This window comes from Lagenorhynchus albirostris, chromosome 19 (assembly GCF_949774975.1).
Source record: "Lagenorhynchus albirostris chromosome 19, mLagAlb1.1, whole genome shotgun sequence".
NCBI lineage: Eukaryota > Metazoa > Chordata > Mammalia > Artiodactyla > Delphinidae > Lagenorhynchus > Lagenorhynchus albirostris.
The window spans coordinates 47155034-47177613 of NC_083113.1; the positions used below are offsets into that span (position 1 = coordinate 47155034).

Genomic DNA, 22580 nt, shown 5'->3' on the forward strand with positions numbered 1-22580 from the left:
CCGATGCCTGCCCCCGCCTGGTGCTGCAGTTGCCCCAGGACCTTGCTGCCTGTCCTAGAGATTTGTTCTCATGGTGGTCCCAGGAGTGCTGGCTCTGCCAGGAGAGGCTGGTCGCTCTCTGCACACTCACCTGACTGGGGTGTGGGCCTTGGGCCCAGCCCTTACCTCTATAGAACCAGCCCCTTCTTCCTGGAGAGCACAAAGCACTGGCCTGGCCCCCTGAACCCTGCCTTCTCAGGCACCTAATCTGACTTTTCCATCCTGACAACCCCCCGCCCGGGGGGCATGGGACATGTCCCCATTAGACAGATGAACTGAGCCTCAGGAGTTCTGAATGAACGGGCACACTGCAGAACGTTCCAGGTCACTGGGGATGGAGGGGAAGGCCCAGACCAGTGCAGGGAGTTGGGCGGGGCAGGGGGTGGGCTTTCCACATCCCCCCCCCCTTGATTTGGCTAAATGAGCCTTAGCTCACCAAGCCTATAAGCCAGAGTCCACCTGACCCCAGGCTTTGGGAAGCCTCGGATTGGCCTATGATCTCCCAAGTGGCTCTTGTGGGCCCCTGGAATAGAAGAGAAGGATCTTGTGCAGGCTTTTCCTCAGAGCCCCAGCATAGGGCCGGGAGGGTGGCTTTCCCTGCCTGCAGTCTCCAGAACAGGATGACAGACTGAACTCACCATGGCCAACGTACACACACATGCATCCTCATACGTGGGTACCCTGGCGTCAGAGACGGGACAGTGGCCCACCTCTGTTCTGCTGGTCCCACATGGCCCCAACCCGAGGAAAGAGGTTGCTTGAGGACCAGTACACCGCCACCCCCAAAGACCCGGCCTGGGGCACCCCATGCAGGTGGCGTCAGCACTGGCACTGCTTGGAAAAGGAGCCACAGAACTTCTGGAGGAGGGTCCAAACCCTTCTGTGCCGGGGATAAAACGTTCCAAGGCGGGTGGCCTCCAGGGCACCGTGCGCCCCTGCTGAGGGTGGTGTAGCCGTCCCACGGGATGCGCCCCGAGGACCCCAGCCTGCCCCCCTCTTCTTAAAGCGCGGGAACACCCACCCCCCGACACACACACACACACACACCCCGACATACACACACACACACCGGCCAGAGACCAAAAGCTGGAGGGGGTGGTGGTGTTGGGCACCTTCCCGGAGCGGGCACCCAACCACTGGTCCCACTCCCGCGGGCAAGCCGGGCAGCCCCGCCCCAGCGCCGCCCCCGAACCGCGGTGGCGCCTGCGCCTGCCGGGCCCTCTAGCCCGACCAGTTCGGCCGCGCCGGGGCTCGGATTTCAAAGCCCGGGCTCCATTCCTGGTGAATGGGCCGGAGCTCGCCCGGTCTTTCCCACAGACCCCTCCCGCCACGGCCCTGCCCCTCCCCACGGCCCTCCCTCCGCGCATCCACGTGACGTCCAAGCCTCGGCGGCTCGGATTACGGACGCCGCTCCAGTCCCCGCGCCGCCCGCCAGCCCCGCCGCGACATGGCCCGCGCCGCCCCGCGGCGGCCCGCGATCCCCGAGCGCGGCGCGGCCGGCCGCTGAGCGCAGCCCGGAGGCTGCAGGCCCGACCCGGCCTCGGAGCGAAAGCCGCCGCGGCCTGGGTCCCCTCGCCCAGCCTGCGCCCCGCCGCCGACGCTGCCGCCCGGCCCGAGCATGGAGACGGCGGAGAAGGAGTGCGGCGCCCTGGGAGGGCTCTTCCAGGCCATCGTCAACGACATGAAGGTAACGGGGCGCGGCGGGGCTGGCCGCCCTGCCGGCGCGCGGGTGCTTGTGCGGGTGCGTGCCCCCTCTGGGGACGCGTGGCGGCGGGCAGCCGTGCCCCGCTGTGTCCGTGCGCCGCCGTGTCTGTTTGTCTGAGCGCCTCTGGCCTGCGACTGCCGTGCGCCCGGGTCTCTGGGTGCCCGTCTTGGGGGGTGTGGGTGCTCGTGTGTCGGGGTGTCCGTGCGGTGCCCGGGGTCCAAGCCCCGGGTCGCCCGGGTCGCAGCGCCCCCTTGGGGACCAGACCCGAGCCTGCGCACACGCGGGCTCCCCGCGCCCCAGACCCCCAAACCATGAATGGGGTTTGGCTCCGGGAGCGACTCCACGGCCCTTTAACGGGCCCGGGGTCTCTCTGGCCTCCGCCCCCTACCACCATCATCCCCCCCACTCCCCCGCCCACGACGGGCCCGGGAGCCCAGACAATGCTGTCACCGCCAAAGCAGGGAAAAATAATAAAGCAGGGAACCGTTAACTCCTTCCCTGCCGGCCTCGGCCTCCGCACCCGCTGCCCGGGTCCCCAAAAACAAGATCCAGGACTCCAAGGTCTCCACGATGAGCGTTCCTGCATCCCAAGGCTTCTGTCCCCACCTTGGGAGGAGGAGGGAGAAGGTTGGGTTGATGGAGCAGCCCCAGGGAAGGGCTGTCAGCTCCAGCCCCTCCCCATGATTACCCAAGGTCAGGCTGCAGCGGGCCACCAATTCCTGGCCCACCGCTGGCTCACCAGGTGGGGAAACTGAGGCCTGGCTCAAGGTCATTAAGGAGACTGCTGGACACTCCCTGACCTCACCTCTCACCTCTAGGGAGTGAGGGGGATCCTCTCCCCCAAAGAGGCTAGGGTTTGGCAGGGCCGCCCCAGGCTGACTAGGCAGAGAGGAAGGGCAGCTCCGACGACAGGACGGGGACCAGGAAGCAGCGTTTCTACCCTTCCCCTCTGGGGCAGGCCTGTGGGGCAGGGGAAGAGCAGGGGAGAGAACTGAGACCTCGTCAGACCCCCACCCTCACAACCTGTCTCACACTCCCAAGTACACAACATAGAATCCTACTGTGACGTCGCAGGCCCCGGGAGGACACACCACAGTGCCCAAGCAGGCCCTTCGGGGGGCTCCCAGTGCTGCCAGGGGAACAGCCCCAGGGGCAGCTGCCAGATCCCTGCGCCCCCACCCCCACCCCCAAGAGAGCTGGAGCCACCCTCACTAGGAACTACAGGGTTAGCAGCATGCATAGGTGCCGCTCACTGCCCCCGTATAGGGTGCTCCCCTGAGAGCTCCATCCCCTGCAACTCCACTCCAAGCTGCTTCTGCCGGGCCCCAAAAGTCCTGGCCTCTCTCTGCCCTCAGCAGCCCCTCCTGCCCTGTGGACATCACAGCCCTGGCACCGGGTTTCCTTCCTGGGACCAAGCAGCCCAGACAACCCTCCCCCAACCATTCCCAGGGCTGGCAGAGTGGGGACCTTCCCACACCCTCCTCCTTCTGGCATCCTCTCCACAAACACTGCAGAGAGCAGCAGCTTTTGCACAGAGCAGAGGGGCAGGACTGTCTCCCTCCCTCTCCAGGCAATTTGCAAGGCACTTTGGGATGAGATAGAAGGAAATGGGCCCAGATTGTAACAAGTGATTGAGGCAGGATTTTCTGACATGTGGAAGCAAACTGGGAGAGGTTTCACCTGCGGTGATGCCAAGTCCCGATATACCTACGACACATGCATGTGTTTGGGCCAGGGACAGAGCAGGGGACCAGGCCACCTGGAGGTCGATCATCTGGATTTGAGGGACAGCTTCTGGCTGTTTCCTTCTGTGGCCTGAGCCACAGAAGCAGCAGGGTTTCCGTAGAGGAACGTGGCCAGGTTGAGGAGACTGAGCTTACCTGTGAGGCCCCTCCACACAGGGCAAGCACGGCCACAGGCCCCACAACAGCACACCCCGGCCCTCCTGGAGGCCCAGACCCTGGCATGGGAGAGGCAGAGTAGGGGGAGGAGGACCTACACCTGGAGGCTGGGGGGCCTGGAGGAGGACAGTAGCTCAGGGATCGGGAGGGGGCCCTCGGGAGGGCCGGGGTGTAGCTCAGGTGTAGGCAGTAGCTCAGGGATCGGGAGGGGGCCTGCCTGCTGTGCCTCATTTAGCTCAGATGCCCATCGAATCCCAGAGAAGGGCAGGGACTTGCCCAAGATGACAGGGCTGGGTGTGGCACCCAGGGCTCTGCCTCAGCCCCAGGCCTCACCTTCAGCAGCACTGGCCCATCCAGAAAACAGGGTCATAATCTTTGCCTGCCCTCGAGAGTGGGGAGTGTCACCCGGACACATAGGCCCTGGCCAGGTGGGAGAGGCTCCTGGCAGAGAAGCAGGGGTCAAGTGTCTGCTCTGTCTGCCAGCATTAACCTAGCATTTACTGTGTGCCGGGCACTGTGCTAGTGCTTTCCATGCAGTCTCCGTACTGACCTGCTGACATCGGTGCACTTCCCATCCTGACCTTACAGGTGAGCAGACAGGCTCAGAGAGGACGCCCTGGCCCAAGGCCACCCAGAAAGACCCCTCTCTGGGATTGCAGCCTGAGTCGCTCACCTGCACAGCCCAGGGCCCGGTCAGAGACAGTGTCCGGGGTCCAGGGGCCTGGGGCCCAGCAGCCTCGGTATCGGTCTCATCCCATCCACTTGAGCACCTCTAGTGAGCATGTAATCTCTCCCCTCCAGAGCAGCCCACTGCTCTGGGGGCAGAGCTGGGCGTCTCTCCCATCCACGTAGTTCCTGCCCCCTACCCACCCTTGATGCCCAGATATTCGTCTCCGTGCATTCCAGAAGTGGTGGGGGGTGGATCCCTGATGTGTAGTGACCAGTCAGACAAGGGATCAGATCCTGACCCTGGCACTCGATGGCCTTGGGCAAGCCGGTTAATCTCTCTGAGCCTCAGTTTCCTCATCTGTAGAATGGGGGTGACAACAGTATTCATTTCACAGGGTCATTGTAAGGATTCCATGCGATCACACAGTGCCTGGCCCACCGCACGCTCTTGATCAACAGTAGCAGTCCCTGTCACTAGTGATAACAACCCAGGGTCCTAGAACCTGACAGCCAGGGTGCGGCCCACGTGAGGGCACAGGTCCAGGTGAAGACTGAGGACACCCCTGGGGCCCTGGCTGCTTCGGCCCCTCAACCTCACCTCTGGGGTCCTCATGAGTTACTAGTGGGAGGTGGAGTCTCAGGTCCTTAGAGACCCAGGTGCTCCTGTCCATCTGCTGAGGAGGGACTGGGCCTGGCCTCCCCCATGCCCCATCCTGTCCCCTCTCCACCGGGAAAGCCAAGGCTCTGAGGGTCTGGGTTGGAGCCATCCTGGCTGGGCAGAGGCGTTGGGGTGGGCCCCAGCCGGGGACTTTAATGGGGTAGGGACCTGTGTCTTCCCAGCTTCTCCCAGCCTGCTGCCCTCTGAGACTGCCCAGAGGCTGCTGGGGGTGCTTAGGTTTTCCGGGGGCCAGGACGGTGCCTCAGGACCCCTGTACCCACAGCATCATCCCTCCTCCCTGGAGGCCTTGGCAAGGCTTAGGGCTGAGGGTGTTGAGGTGAGGGAGGGCGCCAGGCCCTCAGGACTGTCAGGGGTGGCCTCCCGGGCTCCTTTACCCTGAGCCGTGCCGCACGGAGACAGCCCACGCACAGCCTCCCCCTTCCCGCTCCAGCCTGTGTGAACTTCTCAAATATTTGCTTTCCCTGGCCACTGGTTGGGCTGGGCTGGGAGGGGAGGGAGTTTCTGAGGCTCCCAGAAGCTGCCCTGTTCTCCCCACCCCTGCAGGCTGGCCCTGTCCCTGGGGTTCCAGCCTGGCAAAGCCTCCCTCTGAGGCCTTGGGGACTGGGGTCTCTGCCTTCCCCCTTTCCACCGGAAAAGCCCCAGCTCCCAGCGTCCCATCCCACATGGAAGGGAAGGTCAGCAGCACTTTGGGGCTAGGGGTTGCCGGCCTGAGGCTCCCCTTCAAGGATCAAGTCTTCCACAGGGCCATTGGGCCAGGACCCAACAGCCATGCGAGGGCCCATTAGCCAGAAAAACCCCTTGATCTCACTGGACAACTTGATCACCAAGAGCCTGGCTTCCCTACTGGGAAACCCCCTCCCAACTCAGAACTTTGGGCCAGGCTGGGATAAAGGCCACACTGTGTCCCCAGGAGGGGAGGGGAGCCGGGGGTGGAGAAAGGTGGCTCTGTTGGCCGCACAAGGCCCCATTCAGCCTGGGGCCTGACTGTCCCAGGCAGGCTGGCCAGGCTCTGAAGCAGCCAGAGCCTCCCCGGGCCTGGGAGCCACCTCTGCTGGCCCGGGATGGATGGATGGCCGGGCTGGCAGTTCCTTCCAGGGCACAGGGTGGGGCCCCAGAGGCCCCAGTTTAGACCTAGCATGCCTTGAGCCCTGGCACTGTGCCTCTGCCCCCATGCCATGTGGACCATCCTGGGCTGTGTCGGGGGAACATAGTGCCCCTCATGTGGCTCAGCCCAGATTCCCTGCCAGGCCCCTCCCATCCCCGAGGAGACAGGACCTGCCATTCACTGTTTCCATCTCCGTTGAGGATGTGGGCCACCATTGCAGACAGTGGGCCAGAGTTCCTGACTGTCAGGAAGGGAGGAATGGGCAAAGGTGCCTGTTCCCAGGGCCAGGCCTTCTTCATGCCCCAGGTCTCTGTCCTTGGTCGCCTTTCCCCCTAGAGAGCCCAGGAGCCTTCCTCTCCGCAGAGGCAGGGCTGCTGTCTTAGAAACTGCCCAGAGTCTGGACCCAGGCATGTGGGGAGCCCAGCCCAGGTAGAGCCCTGCAGTCCTCATGGAGTCTCCCTTCCTCTCCCATCTCCTCTGCAGAGCTCCTACCCCATCTGGGAGGACTTCAACTCCAAGGCCACAAAGCTGCATTCCCAGCTGAGGTGAGGCTGCTGAGGGTGCCCCAGCTGGGGAGGGAATGGGTAGAAAAGACACCTCACCCACAGACCATCCCGCTGTCCATCTCCCCAGGACCACTGTGCTGGCTGCTGTGGCCTTCCTGGATGCCTTCCAGAAAGTGGCTGACATGGCCACCAACACCCGAGGTAGGGAGGGGGCATGGCTGGAGGTTGGGGATGCCCCAGGTTGGGCTTGGAAGCTGGAAAGGCTGAGTGGAATATGAACTGGGAAGAGGACACCAGGCCCAGAGTCGGGACCTTGAGTTCTGCTCCCTAATGGAATGGGCTTTTTGTGGAGAGACTGAGCCTCTCGTCATTAGAGGCATGCAAGCAGGAGTGGGCGAAAGATGACAGGATGTTACAAAGGGGGGTTCCCTTCTCGCTTCTGGGCGGCTGGTTTGACCCCTCAGCCACAGTTGTTCATGCTTCCCTATGGTGAGTTTGACCGTGGCTTCTTCTTTTCCACCGCCTTCTGCCCTTCCGAGAGCACAGAGGGCAGGTGAACATTCCCTGTTGGCCTTGGCATCTCCTCTACATTCTGGTCCGAGGAGCAGGGACCTGGGTCCCCGGCTCCTTTGGGTGGTGAGAACCAAGGCAGTGGGCGCATGCTGGCACTCTCACACCTGCATCTGGGCACACCTGGAGGGGGTTCCTGGTAGGGCAGGAGGGGATTTTGGTTGGATCTTTGGATGTCTTTGATGCCAGCCTTTCCCAGCTGGGGTGAAGGGCAGCTCCTGGCCCGACCAGCAGAGCAGCCGCAGCTGCAGGAGGCTGGCATAGCCAGGATGGGCAGGACCTTGGTCCCGTACGGAGGAGGGCCTTGGTAAATACTGAGAAGAGATCAAGTCGCCTGCTGGGGCCGGCAGGATTGCGGAAAGCTGGGGGGCGGGGCGCGGGGTGCCGGCCCGGCCTTCGCGGGCCGGTGCTCCCCCTCGTGGCCTGAGGCCGGGACTGCAGAAGCCCCGGCGGGCCCGTTCACATGCTGCGCGCTTGCCTCGCCAGGGGCCACGCGGGATATCGGCTCGGCGCTCACGCGCATGTGCATGCGCCACCGCAGCATCGAGACCAAGCTGCGGCAGTTCACCAAGTGAGTGGGCGCTGCGGTCGGGGAGGGGGGCGTGTCACGGGGACACCTCCATGGTGGACCTGACCCTCTTGCCCCCGCCCACAGTGCGCTCCTGGAGAGCCTCATCAACCCACTGCAGGAGCGCATCGAGGACTGGAAGAAGTCGGCCAACCAGCTGGACAAGGACCACGCAAAAGGTGGGTCTGGGGCTCGGCCCGTGCTTCCCGCCCCCCACTGGGCAGAAACCGCCGTCACAGGGCTCCTTTCTCATCCCTTGCACAGAGTACAAACGAGCCAGGCATGAGATCAAGAAGAAATCTTCAGACACGCTGAAGCTGCAGAAGAAAGCACGCAAAGGTAGAGCCCAGAGCTGGCCCACAGAGGCACAGCCCCACGGGGCCCCGCTCTGTATCCCCCGCCGCCCTGTGGGGCACCCCAGGGCATCATCCTGGCCTGAGGGGTCCTATCCCGCACACAGGACCCTCCAACCTGTTGGGTGGGGCAGAGGGAGCACCTTGCACCCCAGACCGACCCAGGACCTCCCTTCCCAGGGAGGCAGCAGGAGGCCAACAGGCCCAGGCACCCCCAGACCCCACCCCCCCCCACCCCCAGGAGTGGCTCTGTCCATCCGGCTGTCTTTCACACATTCTTTCTTTCTCTGTCTCTCCTCTCCTCTCCTCGTCCCAATCCTTCCTGTAGAGCTACTTGGTAAGTCAGATGTCCATCCCTCCAGCTGCTCCTCCCGTCCTTGTCGTCCTTGTCGCATTTGTCTGTCTCCCCCAGCTCAGGGCCAGTGGAAGGAGCCTCTCCAGGCCAAGGAAGAGCGAGGAAGGCGGTCGGTCCAGCGAGGGAGGGGCCTGGGGCACAGTCCCCTTGGGGCCCCTGGGGCCCCTGGCCAGGGATGAGTCCGGGGCCACTGCTGGGTCAGTCTGCCAGGCCAAGAGGGGTTGGACCGGGCAGGGTGGGGACACAGGCCCTGGCTGCCCCGCCCCCGCCAGGCCCTCCCAGAGTCCTTACCTCTTGCCTCCCCACTTCCTGTCTCACTGTCTCCTTTACATCATCTTCTCGCCTCTCCGTGTCTCTCTCGCCGCTTCTTGGTGTCGCTGTTGCTGTCCTTGTGCATCATTCCCTGAGCTGAGGGGGGACCCACACGGAGGCACCCCGTTCCCTGTCCCCTGGGCCCAGCCCCTAGCCCTCTTGGCCCCTACACCCCCTCGTGGCCTGGCCTACAGCTGCGCCCCCCACGCTCTACTTTGTCCTGCTTCCCTTCCTCCTCCCTGTGCCCTGGGACGTGAGGGGCCACCATCCCGTGGGCAGTGAGGGTATCCTGGGGGGTGGAAGTCTCAGCTCTTGTGGAGGCTGCCACTGGGCTCTCCTGAGCACAGCTGCACCAAGGGCGGCCCTGGGGCTGCCCAGGGCTCTGCTCACCCCAGGACCTGGGTGGCTTCGCAGCTTTGGTATCTTTCTTGTGTGCTTTGTTTATCTGTCCTCTCTGTCTGCTCTGGGGACCAGCCCTTCCACAAGCCCCAGCGTCCCGACTGCCCTCCCCAGTCCCCTGGCCCCCATGGCAGTGCCCAGCCCCACGACCAGGGACACCACCACAGGGTCTGAGCTGTGGATGCAGTGGGCCGGGCCGGCATCCCCAGCGTGGCCTCTCCTCCCAACCCCTCCAGGGAAAGGAGACCTGCAGCCCCAGCTGGACAGTGCCCTGCAGGACGTGAACGACATGTACCTGCTGCTGGAGGAGACGGAGAAGCAGGCGGTGCGCCGGGCCCTGATTGAGGAGCGTGGCCGCTTCTGCACCTTTATCACCTTCCTGCAGCCTGTGGTGGTGGGTTCCTCGGGAACAGAGAGGCGTTCTGAGCATCTCCACCATTGGGCTAGTTGAGGGGTTCCCAAGAACCATGATTTGGGAGCCTCCATCAGCCCAAGCAGCGTTGGTTGGTGGGAAGGGGTGAGGGAGGGGAGACCCAGTGTGGCCTGGCCCTCCAGGGTGCATGGGCAGGGGCGGGGCCGAGAGGCTGACTCACTGCTCCATCAGAACGGCGAGCTGACCATGCTGGGAGAGATCACCCACCTGCAGGGCATCATCGATGACCTGGTGGTGCTGACCGCAGAGCCACACAAGCTGCCCCCCGCCAGCGAGCAGGTGCGGCCAGCCCTGGGGACAGGACAGGGGAGGGGATGGCTTGCCCTTGGTTGGGGATGATAGAGGAGAAAAGGGGACAGCATTTGGAGGAGGCAGCTGGACACAGAGGGCCACCTGTGGGGATCTAGGAGCATCTGCCCAGGTGAGGGGTGGTGTGCCCAGGACCCAGTGGGGGCCTTATATCGAGAGCAGACGGGTGGAAGTCCCAGACCCGCAGGGTCCCCCTGAGAAAGCAAGGCCTGATGATGCCTACCTGCCATCCACACCCAGACCCGTCAGCTCCCCTAGACCCAGACGCTCCTGCCCCCATGTGCCGCCCTGCCCACTTTGCCTCACCACCATGCTCCCATTGCACTAGGGTCGGCCCTACCTGACAGCGCCGTGGCGTTGCTCTCGCTAGGCGCCTACTGTGTGCCCAGCCCACACGGAGCACTTCCCGTGGGTCACCTCATTCATTCACCCCAGTGGCCCTCTAAAATAGGAATGATTGGCTGCATTTCACAGGAGAAACCCAGGAGAGACCCAGGAACTTGCCCGAGAGCAGAGCAGAGCCAGGATTTGAACCCCGTGGTGTCCTTCATGGTCACTCTGGCCTGGCTCCTCTGCCAGCGACAGTGAGTCCTCAGGATCACCAGGGTCTCCCACGTCCTGGCCTGCGCGGCTTCCCTGAGAAGCAGAGGGGGCAGAATCTCCCCAGGCATCCCCCCCAGCCCTCTGGCAGCCCTGCTTCCTGCCCCTGAGTGAGGAGCTTGTGTTAGGAAAAGGCTGGGGGGCAGGGGGCTTCAGACTCCCAGGGATCTCCTTTGGGGCCGGTTCTCAATTGGGAAGACAGCAGGGGGCCTCTGGCCCTACTAGCCCTCGGAGGGGAGGCCCAGGAAAAGGATGAGGCTCTCTGCAGGGCAGGGCTGCTTCCAGTGACCCCATTCATGTCCATCCAGGTAATCAAAGACTTGAAGGGCTCAGACTACAGCTGGTCCTACCAGACCCCACCCTCATCGCCCAGCAGCTCCAGCTCCCGGAAGTCCAGTATGTGCAGGTCAGTGGGGGGCTGAAGTGGGGTGCAGGGAGGGGCAGGGGTACTGCAGCAAGGAATCGGGAAGGTCCCACCAAAACTGCATCAAGAATAGCTTCAGGGCCCCAGAATTCACACAACTCCTACGTCACCAAGGAATCTGCAAGCATAGGGGAAACTTCTCTCGTTGCAAGACTGCTGCTAGTGCAGGCGTGTGTTGGGGGCGGGCGGAGGGGCAGCAGCTTCATTTATGGAGCAATAAGTATGCACCAGGTGCCGTGCTAAATGCTTTATGCATTTTCTTCATTGAATCCTAACACCACCGTATCAGGTATGGTGTTGTCTCCATTTCACAGAAGGGAAAGCTGAGGTACAGAATCCCAGCATTTAACCATTAGACTCTGCCAGGCTCAACACAGTGCTGGGGCAATAGTAAGAATCTAAGACGGGGAGGGCTGTGGAGGCATTGGGGAACATGCGCTGAGTCTACAGGCTTATTACCTTGTGGACACTGCAGCCTGGCTGGTTCCTGAGAGCTGGTGCCTGGGCAGCTGCCACAGGCCCGAACCTCGGCCTAAGCTGGGCCCCGAGGTCTTGCAGAGCCAGGGAGAGGCCAAAGGTCTTGCTCGGTCACCGGTCAGGCTCAGGCGCAGGAGCACTTCCTGGGTGGGGTTGGGAGAGCTATTTAAGAGTCAAGGCTCCTCGGCGGGAGGGCAGTGAGCATAGTGCGAGTTCCTGGCGGGGAGACCCCTCTGTGCCAGGCACCCTTTCCCCAGATCCACCTTGGCTGGGCAACCGGGACATGGGTGGTAAGGCAGGCACAGCAGTCAGCGGCTCCTGCAGGGAGAGGAGGGTCCACGTCAACTGGCGGCTCTTCAGCCCCCGGGTGGGTGACTGGCACAGGAGGGGAGAGTTGATTGCAGGGGACACCCATGACCAAGGGTGGAGGCTGGGGACCTTCCCGGTCATGCTCAGGAGGAAGGCGACCTTCACTGCCAGGAATGTTGCCCAGGGATGAAATGGTTGCATAGAGGATATGAACTACAGAGGGCTGGACACCCTTCAGGGGGCAGAAAGGATGAGGGCAATGGTGAGTCCAAGCCCCACACAGACCGTCACCACGCAGTAGACGTTCAATTAGGATTTGATAGCAAATATCAGACTTTGAGAAGACAGTCATGATCAGACTTATGTCTGGCTGTAGCCTAACTGGGAAACTCTTTGATGCTGGGTGACCCCGTTTCTTCCTTGTTAACCTAAGGTCTCCTGTTCTTGATGGCAGAGCAGGAGGTAGCACTGGGGTGCTCCGGGGGCAGGCGCTGGGCCAGCTTTTCAGTGTGGTCCCCTGCCCAGGCCCCACCCTGTCCCACAGTCCTGGAACCCAGCTCCTCTGTGGCACTTTGGTCTCAGGACCTTGTAGTCTGACATTGTCTTTTCCTTCCTTTGCCCCTCACCTCTCTCCCCCACCCTCGTCTGTCACCCTTCCACACACACCCCTGTGTCTCCCTGTCTGGCTGCTGTGCACCCCCCTTCACTTCCCCAGCGCCCCCAGCAGCAGTAGCAGTGCCAAGGGTGGCGGAGCCCCGTGGCCTGGGGGTGCCCAAACATACTCACCTGGTTCCACCTGTCGCTACCGCAGCCTGGCACAGCCGGCCACCGCCAGCGCCCGCCTCTCCAGCGTCTCCTCCCACGACTCTGGCTTCATCTCCCAGGATGCCACCTACTCCAAGCCCCCCTCGCCCATGCCTTCAGACGTCACCAGCCAGGTGAGGGGGCATCTGCTGAACCATCTGGGGTAGGGTGCAGTGGCCTCATGCCAGCCTCAGGCCATCCACGTTGGGGGCCACCTACAGCTGTTGAGACTAGCCCTGGAGGTCCCCAGGGCCACCACATTGAGGACCAACCTCAACTCACTGCCTCAAGGCTAAGGAGAGTTGGAAGGTCTTAGAGCAGCTTACCAGCTCTGGTGCCTTGTGACCCTCCCCCTGCATAGGCTGGCTGTGATGGAGTGGCTGGCCCTAGGAGGCACCCCCCAGGAGCCCCAGAATCTGCAGACATCCTCCCCCTTCTCCACATTTTGGCCAGCTCATTCTGAACACAGAGACTGGCCCAAGAATCTCTTCAGATGCAGGCTCAGATCCTGCAGCCTCAGTGAGATGGAAACAGAGGAACTACAGCAGAAGACAGAGGGAGGTCAGACCACATGCCCAGGGTGCTGTCCTTCCCCATCATGGCGAGTGCCTCCATTTGAGCTCAGCATTCTCTCTTTTCCTGCCCTCTTGCCCAAGGATGTCCCCACTGCATTGCCAGTCTCCCCTCCTCTGCTGGCTCATCCCTGTCAGTACACAAACACATGCTCTAGTATCATCCATCTTAAAAGCCCTCCCTTCCTCCATGTTCTCCTCCAGCCACCTAGTCTCTCCTTCACAGCAAAACTTCTCAAAAGACTTGTCCACACTGACCACCTCTACCTCATTCCCCATTCACTCCTGTCTGCTTTACCTATCAGTAATCAAAAAGCTGGAATTGTTCATTTCTCCCATATAGTTCTATCCGTTTGCTTTATATATTTTGAGACTATTTTATTAGGTGCATACAACTTCAAAATGTTAACTCTTCTTAGTGAACTGAATCTCCTAACGTGATGTAGTTGATCTTCTGTTACTTTTATGTTTTCTAGCTTAAAGTCTGTTTTGATATTACTACAACTCCTTCAGCTTTATTTTGCTCAGTGTTTATGGTATCATTTTCTGTCTCTTAGCTTTTAAGCTATGTCCTTATGTTTTAGATGAGTCTCTTATAAACAGCATATGCCTAGATTTTCTTTTCTTTTCCAGTCTGACAATCTCTTAATTGACGTTTTTAGTCCATTCACATTTATTATGATTACTGGCATATTTAGACTTCTGTCTTACTTTTTTCTTTCTATTCATTCTGCTTTTTCTGTGCTGCTTTTGTCTCTTCTCTTGCTTTTTGTTTTATCCTTTCCCCATTATTTTCCTTCTACTGGATTTTAAGTTATACTTCTTATTTCATTTCTTTTACAGGTTACCTTGAAATTTTACCATGCATCCATAGCAAAGTCACAGCCCCACCTCCTGAATAATTCAAGGACCTTAACGTATATTTTAACTTCAGTCACCCACTCCCTCCCCTTATAAGCTATATATATCTCCTTTTTAATCATCCCCATGATTGACATTTTTCTTCTTAATTTTATCATTATTTTATACATACAGTATCTGTATGTTTAGATTTACCCATATGTGTTTACACTTTTTTTGTTCATTTTCTCCTTGTATCCCATCTTCCTTCTAAGGTCACTTTCCTTCTTTCTGAAGTAAAATATGTCCTTTAGAAGTTCTTTTAGAATGGGTCTGTAGTAGTAAACTCAGTTTTTGTTTATCTGTAAACATGCTTTATATTTTTCCTCTTTCTTGAAAGTTAGTTTTGCCAGGGATGCAATTCTGGGGTGACAGTTACTCCGTTTCCACATTTTGAAGACATATTCCCCCTGTGTTCTGGATTCTGTGGCTGGTTGTAACGTCCGCTGTCAGTCACTGTTGTGCCTTTGTGAATGATCTGACTTCTCTCTCTGGCCACTTTAGTTTTTCTACAATGTATCTAATTGTGGATTTGTTTTTGTTTAACCTCACTTGGTGTGTTTGTGTTTCTCTATCTCTGTATTCATGTTTTTCATTTGTTCTAGGAATTTTCAACCATTATCTCTCTTTTTTTTCATATATATAAATTTATTTATTTATTTTTGGCTGAGTTGGGTCTTTGTTGCTGCACGTGGGCTTTCTCTAGTTTCGGCGAGTGGGGGCTGCTCTTCATCGCGGTCTGCGGGCTTCTCATTGCGGTGACTTCTCTTGTTGCGGAGCACGGGCTCTAGACGTGCAGGCCTCAGTAGTTGTGGCTTGCAGGCTCTAGAGCACAGGCTCAGTAGTTGTGGTACACGGGCTTAGTTGCTCCGCGGCATGTGGGATCTTCCTGGACCAGGGCTCGAACCCGTGTCCTCTGCATTGGCAGGCAGGTTCTTAACCACTGCACCACCAGGGAAGCCCGTCAACCATTATCTCTTTATTCTTACTTTCATTTGTGTGTTTCTTCACTGTCATATTTCCCATCTCTTTGTTTCTCTGGATAATTTCTTCAGGTCCATCTTCCAATGTACTTTTTCTCTATTTTATAGCTATTTAACTTATCCATTAAGGGTTTGGTTTTTTTTAATTCTGAAATAATTTTAGCCTTGTAGAAAATCTGTAAAAAGAGTGCAGAGTTCCCACCCACCCTCCCCACAGTCTCCCCGGATGTTAACATCTCACGTAACTACCAAACAATTTTCAAAACCAGGAAATTAACACAGGCACAATACTGTTAACTAGTCAACAGACTCTTCACATTTTGCCAGCTTTCTCACTAACGTCCTTTTCCTGGTCCAGGAGTCCAGGATCCAACACAGGACCCTACCTTGCATTTTATTATTGTCTCTCTTTAGGCTTCTCCAGTCTATAATGGCTCCTCAGTCCCTCTTAAATGACTTTTGAATACTGGTTATGTATTTCATAGAATATTCCTCATCTTGAGTGTCTCTGATGTCTTCCCATAATTAAATGGGCAGGAAGAGCACAGCAGTGGTTTACTGCTATTCCACCTCCTCACCAGACCTTGGTATCCTTTTCATTTGAGCCGTTCTGATAGGTGTTATATCATAGTGCCCTGTGTCTTTAATTTGTATTTCCCTGATGACTAATGAGGTTGAACACCTTTTCATACTTTTAAAGGCCATTTGGATATCCACTTTTTGTGAAGGACCTGTTCAGATCTTTTGCTTATTTTTCTCTCCTAGGTTGTCTGTCTTTTTCTTGTTGATTTGTAGAACTTCTTATATATTGTGGATACAAGTCTTTTCATCTGATAATCTTCTCTGATTCTGTGGGTTGCTGTTTTACTCCCTTGATGGGGTCTTTTAATGACCTAAAGTTCTTAATTTTAATGTGTGTCCAATTTATCCATTTTTTTTCAATTGTTATTGCTTTTTCTGTCCTGTTTGAGGTATTTTTGTGTACTCTAAGGTCACAAAGATGTTTTCCTCCTAAAAAAGCCTTTTTGTTTTACCTTTTCTTCATTTAGATCTGCAGCTCATCTGGAATTCATTTTGTGTGTGTGTGTGTATGTGTGTGTGTGTGTGTGTGTGTGTGTGTGTGTGTTTGTGTGTGTGGTGAGGTAGAGGTCTTTTTTTCCATATGAATATCTAATTGACAGTTTTTTGAAAATACCATCTTTTCCTCCACTGCACTGTAGTGTGTTAACCTTTGTCATAAAACGGGTGTCTGTGAATGCATAGCTGTTTCTGGAGCTTGTATTCTATTCCACTGGTTGATTTGTCTGTTCTTGTACCAATACCACACCATTTCAATTATTAATAGCTTTATAAAAAATCTTGATATCTGGTAATAAAAGTCCTCCAGCTTTGATATTCTTCAATATTACCTTGTCGGTTTTTGGCCCTTTGCATTTCCTTATGAATTTTAATATCAGCTTGTCAGTTTCCACTAAAAAAAAAACAAAAAACAGCCCCTAGGATTCTGACTGGGATTACATATGTCTCTCCATTTATGATGGCTTTACCTTCTCTCAATAATATTTTGCAGTTTTCATGTGAGGATCTTGCACATCTACTGCTGGATTTTTTGCCCTGGGTATCTGATGTTTATTGTTGCTATTTTAAATTATTTCGGCTTTTTTCAGAGTCTTTTACATGTTTTTTAGCTGCTGATATTTAGCAATTTGATTTTTTTTCTATGTTGATCTTGTATCCAATAACCTCGCTAAAAACACATATTAGTTCTTTTGAATATTCTATAATACATACACAGTCGTGTCTTTTACAGACAACCATTTTCTTCTTTGCCAATCCTTTTGCTTTTTACTTCTTTTTCATGCTTTATTGCACTGCTAGAACTTCCAGTGCTAAATAGAGAAGTGGTCATCCTTATCTTTTTCCAACCTCAGAAAGAAAAGTATTGATATTTTTGTAGATAACTCTTTATCAGATGAAGGAAGTTCCTTTCTATTGCTAGTCTAAGTGTTTTGTTTTCCATGAATGGGTGTTGAATTTTTCCGCTGTTTTCCAAATACTTTTTTCCTTTTTTATTTTTGTCTTAACAATTATATTGGTAAAATTCTAAATGTGTTTATTATTTCCTCCGAATCCTTACCTATAGAGTTTAGCTCCTTTTATTTTAGTCATCTTGGCTCATCATAAACTATTAAAAAGATCTGGGAGTCTAAACTAGGATGATTTAGAGAATCTTACTTGGCTGGTACAGGATCTGGAGAGGTGCTACTGATTAGTTCCCTTCCAGGTTTAATTTGGGTCATCAACAGGGTGAGCTCTCCACCTTGCCACTTGCCCAGTCTCTCAACCACAGTGCTGAAGCCAGCCTCTGCCCTGGGGACCCTCATGGTCCTGTTTCTGCCCTTGCTTTTTTCTTCATTCTCTGTTGTTGTTGTTCTTTGTTATTTATGTATTTATTTATTTGGCTGTGCCGGGTCTTAGTTGTGGCATGCATGTGGGATCTAGTTCCCTGACCAGGGATCAAACCCAGGCCCCCTGCACTGGGAGTGCAGAGACTTAACCACTGGACCACCGGGGAAGTCCCTCTTTGTTGTTTTGAGTTGGGGGCCACCAGGGCACCTAGTTCCTGCCACTGTCCAGAGCAGGAGCCTCCTGGGCACCCTCGGTCCTGTCCTCAGTGGGCTTCTGCCCCACCATTCTGTGAAACAGTTCTGGAGGTCTGCACAGACACCCCTCTGCCTCATGTGCACGGACCCCCAGCAGCCGAGCACAACTGCCCCTCCCTCCTTTGCGTGTCAGGTTCTTCCCCTGATTCTGTGACATCACCTGCTCGTGGTCTTCCTCCACACCACCAGCAGCTCCTGTCACTCCTTTTCGCTGGGCCATCCTCTTCTTCCAAAGCACTGAATGTCGGCCTGACGTCCTTGAACCTTTTCTCTAACCACCGTCATCCTGACTGCCTAGGTGACTTTATTCTGTCCGACGGCTGCTGGATTTGTGGTTCCAAACCTGACTTCTCCCTAAACTCCAGACTGGAAATACAATTGCCTGCATTGCATCTGGGCATAGATACCTAACAGGCAGCTCAGCTTAACATGTATAGGATGGAACTCTGGACTCCATTCCTCCCCCAGGCCTGCCCTTCTGAGAAAACAGTGGCACATCAACCCGGCAGTTCACGCCAGCACCCCGCTGCCCTCCTGAGTATCGCTCTTTCCCTGCCCACCACATCCAGGCCATCAGCAGCCAGCCTTCTTGTTAATCCTCAAAGTGTGTGGTTATCGGGCTGGGCTGGGGGGCAGGTCATTGCCCATGGCGTGCGCTCTGGGTGCTGCCTTCCACCGCATACGCTCGGCCGTGGCCGTGGCCCTGGAGGGCCTGGGGTGGGGATGCTGAGTCAGCAGGCCCTGCTGCATGCCAGCGCTGTGACCAGATCTGTTCCCTCCTCTCGTCCTGCCTCCCCGCCCATCCTCCTGCCTGCTCGCCTCTGCGTGGCAGAAGTCCTCCAGCTCAGCATCCTCCGAGGCCTCGGAAACCTGCCAGTCCGTCAGCGAGTGCAGCTCCCCTACCACGGTCAGTGCTTCCCACCCGCAGCGGGACACAGGGAGGGCCCAGGTTCAACCAGAGGGGCGTGCACGAAGCACTTGCTCCCCGCGAGACAGGCCTCCTGGGCACCACCTGCAGCCACTCCCCACACGCTCACATCTTTCCCTCCCGGGGCTCCCCATCCTGCCCCTGGGCCTGGCAGGACTGGGGTGTCACAGCACCCTCCGTGCTCTGTCCTTGGCCATGATTGTGAGCCTGAGGCCCCATGTGGGTCTGGAAACCCTGAACTTCAACAACAGTGAGGGCCCCCTTGGCCATGCCCTGCAGGACTGGGCCAAGGCCGGCCCCCACGAGCAGCCCTCAGGCAGCACCCTGCAGCGGAGGAAGGACCGAGTGGAGCTCCTCCGAGACACAGAGCCAGGCCCGGCTGTCGGGGGCACCCTGGGCCCCAGTGGAGAGGAGGCCCCACGACCCCGCATGTCCCCTGCCACCATCGCAGCCAAGGTAAGCGGCAATTCCCTGGGCAGCCCAACCAGGGCCCCACCTTCACTCCTAGGTCACCTTCAGGAGGCCAGGCAAGTGGTCGCAGGGCCAGCTCAGACTGCTCAGCCTGTTGGGGGCTGCCTGCAGTCCGGGCTGAGGGGGAAGCGGGGAGCAAGGCTTCAGCCTGCAGTCTTACCACCCCCAGCACGGTGAGGAGGTGTCCCCCGCGGCCAGTGACCTGGCCATGGTGCTGACCCGCGGCCTGAGCCTGGAGCACCAGAAGAGCAGCCGGGACTCCCTGCAGTACTCGAGCGGCTACAGCACACAGACCACCACGCCCTCCTGCTCCGAGGACACCATCCCCTCCCAAGGTAGGCCGCAGGGGCCGGGGGCAGGCGGCTGGGCCTTCACAGGCCCCCAGGGCCCCAGGCCCACCGCATCCCGTGCCCCCCAGGCTCCGACTACGACTGCTACTCAGTGAACGGGGACGCAGACGGGGAGGGCCCACCCGAGTTCGACAAGTCATCCACCATCCCTCGCAACAGCAACATCGCCCAGAACTACCGCCGCCTGATCCAGACCAAGCGCCCGGCCTCCACTGCGGGGCTGCCCACTGCCGGGCTGCCCACCACCTCGGGCGCACCCCCTGGCGTGGCCACCATCCGCCGCACGCCCTCCACCAAGCCCGCCGTGCGCCGCACCCTCTCCAGTGCCGGCCCCATCCCCATCCGGCCGCCCATCGTCCCCGTGAAGACGCCCACGGTGCCCGACTCCCCCGGCTACATGGGGCCCACACGGGCGGGCAGCGAGGAGTGCGTCTTCTACACCGACGAGGCCGCCTCGCCCCTGGCCCCGGACCTGGCCAGGGCCTCCCCGAAGAGGCTCAGCCTGCCCAACACAGCCTGGGGCAGCCCGTCCCCCGAGGCCGCCAGCTACCCGGGGCCGGGGCCCGGGCTGGCGGCTGAGGGCGACGAGCAGCAGCAGCAGCAGCTGGCTGCCAACCGGCACAGCCTGGTGGAGAAGCTCGGGGAGCTGGTGGCAGGTGCCCACGCCCTGGGCGAGGGCCAATTCCCCTTCCCCACTGCCCTGTCGGCCACCCCTGTGGAGGAGACTCCCACCCCGCCCCCCGCTGCCACCAGCGACCCCCCGGCTGAAGACATGCTGGTGGCCATCCGGCGCGGGGTGCGGCTCCGCAGGACCGTCACCAACGACAGGTCGGCGCCCCGCATCTTGTGATCCCACCCTCTGGCCCGGGCGAGGCAGGTGGCCTGGTCGGTGGGCAGCGGCCACTTCAGAGCAAAGGCACAGTCAGGAGAGAGCAGAGCCAGGCAAGCTTTTTTTTTTTTTTTTTTTGAAGTCATATGAGGCAAAGCTACTTTATTGGAAAGAGACACCCATCTTGGATTTCAAGGTTTAAACAGGAAATGACTTCTTTAACAAACCTCGCCAGGACGGAGCCTGCGGGTCTGGAACTTGGATTTGGAGCCTGTTTCAACCTTTGCTTGCCCACTCTGTCCCTCCTCTTCCTCCTTCCGGGCCCTGCCTTTTCCTGGTGTGGGTGAGCCCCAGAGCCACGCTCCCTGCCCACAGCAGCAGGGCCGAGCCAGCCTCTCCCGGTCCCACCAGCCTGGGTGGGCCCGCAGTGCCACCGCTTAGCTAGCCTGGCCCGGCTTCTCGCCACCTCCCCAGGGACGGTGGCCTCGGGCTCTTCCGGAATGCTAGCCCACCCCGCCCTGACTGAGCCCCCTCCTCCTCCCTCCTCCATCGTCTCATCTCTCTGCCTCTCCAGGCTCCTCTCCGTCGGGGAGCAGGGCCGACGGGGAGCTGCTGTGCAGGGGCCAGGGGCCCAACCGGCTAAGGTATCTGGTTTGCTGAGAAAGCTCTACGGGATGGCTGGCTGTTGGGGGCGTGGGGGGGGTGTTGGGGAGGTTGCAGCTGGGAGTCCAGCTGCCGTCGCCGCCGTCGTCGTCGTCGTCGCCGGGGAAGGGGGCCTGGGCCCAAGTCAAGCCTCTTGGGGAAGACATGCAGGGGACCTGCTTGGAGGAGGCTGGGGACCCTGAAGCAGCATCCCCTCCCCCCAGGGGTGGCTGGGGTTGGAGGCAGGGCGGGGCTGGGCAGCGGGGAAGGAGTCCAGAGGCTAGGGGTCACCTGGCCAGTCCCCCAGGAGCTGCTTTCGGATGCCGTGATGGTTTCAGCCACTCCTGGGGATGGGGGCTGGAGCTGGGGGTGGGGGGAGGGACGGGAGGGGGTTCTTTTATGAACACACAATAAAATGAGCTGACCGGACAAGGACTGCTTGTGGGGACAGGGTAGACGGTACAGGGTGTGTCCAAGAGTGCCTGAGGGACAGGGGCGGGGGGGCCCACACTGGCGTTGGGCCTGTGGCAGGAGGAGGGCCTAATGGCTCCGGAGGCCAGAGAGCAGCTCTTCTCTCCGGCGTCCGGAGCAAAGCCGCTGTGAGGTTGGAAAGGGCTGGGGGCTGGGCCTCCTGTCAGTCTGCTGCGGACCAAGGGGTGGGGGTGGGGGGCAGTGGGGGGAGATTAGCTTTGACTCTGTTGTCAGAGGAGCCGCCCTCCCAGGATGGTCCGGGCGGCGGGGAGCGAGGTGGCAAGTGCCCCCGCGCCATGTTGCGCACCAGCTCCAAGCAGGTAAAAGCACGTGTGCCAAGTGCGAGCGGAGAACTTCCTGCGGCCCCGCAAGGCAGCCCAGGGCGGCCAGGGCGGCAGGGTCATGGGGCAGGGGCCCCTCCCGGGGTCAGGAAAGCTGGCTTTTCCTGGTCTGGATGGAGCCCAGGCTCCTGGTAGTTCTTGTGCCGGAAACTGAGGTCCAGGCACGGCAGCCAGGCGGGTGTGGGGAACCAAGGATGCCCCTGAGTATATGGAGCCCCGCGGGGTCCCCGAAGGCGGGTGGAGAACGTACCTGTAAGTCGCTAGGTCGGAGAAAGGAGACTTGCTGAGCGCACCACACCTGGAGGAGGGCCGGGCGAGGAAGGGGGCGGGAGAGCAGGTGGCCTGTATTTGAAGGCTTGGGGCGGGGCTTACACTGCCCCTCGCCACAGGGTTTGCCCAGGTGGGCTGATTTAAGATGCAGGTTATGTGATGTGAGCAGGGTAAGGGGTAGTGGGGTGGGGGGAGAGCTGAGTCCCCATGAGGAAGAGCTTGCCCCTGGGGAGGGGGGTGGCTTCGGAGACCCAGGGAGGGGGTGGGTGCGGCACAGCTGCCCCCCACCCACCCATACTCCAGTGGCGCCCTTCCCCTCCAAGCCCCCCCCCCAGGGCTGTACATAACTCCTCCATCCCCTTGATCGCCTCGCGTCCATTTAGTGACCACCTTGCAGGCCCACCCCTTTGGGATCCGAGCCAGCCATTCCGCATCACAAACTTTGGTTTGGGGGACTTCTTTACGTTTGTTTCATTTTTCTTTTTGTACAGAGAAATATTCTTTTCAAAAAGTGTCTTTTGACTGAAGTAACTTTTCTGGTGCTGTTAACTTGTTCCTTTTTTTAATTTATTTCCCCACCCCAGGCTCCCCCTCCTGGTTCCTACTCACTTTTTCTTCCCTCCACCACCCCCTCACCACCCCC

The 22580-nt window shown here is 58.5% G+C and overlaps 1 protein-coding gene across 3 annotated transcripts; it reads left to right on the forward strand.

The window, feature by feature from the left end:
* The first annotated feature begins 1517 nt into the window (after positions 1-1517).
* Positions 1518-20518, forward strand: MTSS2 (MTSS I-BAR domain containing 2). Of its 3 annotated transcripts, none has more exons than XM_060132554.1 (14): positions 1518-1726; positions 6582-6643; positions 6732-6805; positions 7661-7745; positions 7830-7921; positions 8007-8081; positions 9398-9555; positions 9766-9873; positions 10812-10909; positions 12429-12651; positions 18468-18542; positions 18843-19019; positions 19204-19369; positions 19453-20518. In XM_060132554.1, the coding sequence occupies exons 1-14, from the start codon at positions 1658-1660 to the stop codon at positions 20232-20234; spliced, it is 2244 nt and encodes a 747-aa protein (XP_059988537.1). In that variant the 5' UTR covers positions 1518-1657; the 3' UTR covers positions 20235-20518. The 3 variants fall into 3 exon arrangements, with proteins under 3 accessions (XP_059988537.1, XP_059988538.1, XP_059988539.1); XM_060132555.1 differs by having other exon boundaries at positions 12525-12651; XM_060132556.1 differs by lacking the exons at positions 1518-1726; positions 6582-6643; positions 6732-6805; ... (1 more) ...; positions 7830-7921; positions 8007-8081 and adding an exon at positions 8505-8647.
* The last annotated feature ends 2062 nt before the right edge of the window (positions 20519-22580 follow it).

Excerpts from the sequence above, each read along its gene's own strand:
- MTSS2 (XM_060132554.1), top strand. The coding sequence starts at position 1,658 with ATGGAGACGGCGGAGAAGGAGTGCGGCGCCCTGGGAGGGCTCTTCCAG. Across the intron at positions 7,746-7,829 it reads AAGCTGCGGCAGTTCACCAA|TGCGCTCCTGGAGAGCCTCA; the intron begins GTGAGTGGGCGC and ends CCCCGCCCACAG. Across the intron at positions 19,370-19,452 it reads GGACACCATCCCCTCCCAAG|GCTCCGACTACGACTGCTAC; the intron begins GTAGGCCGCAGG and ends CGTGCCCCCCAG.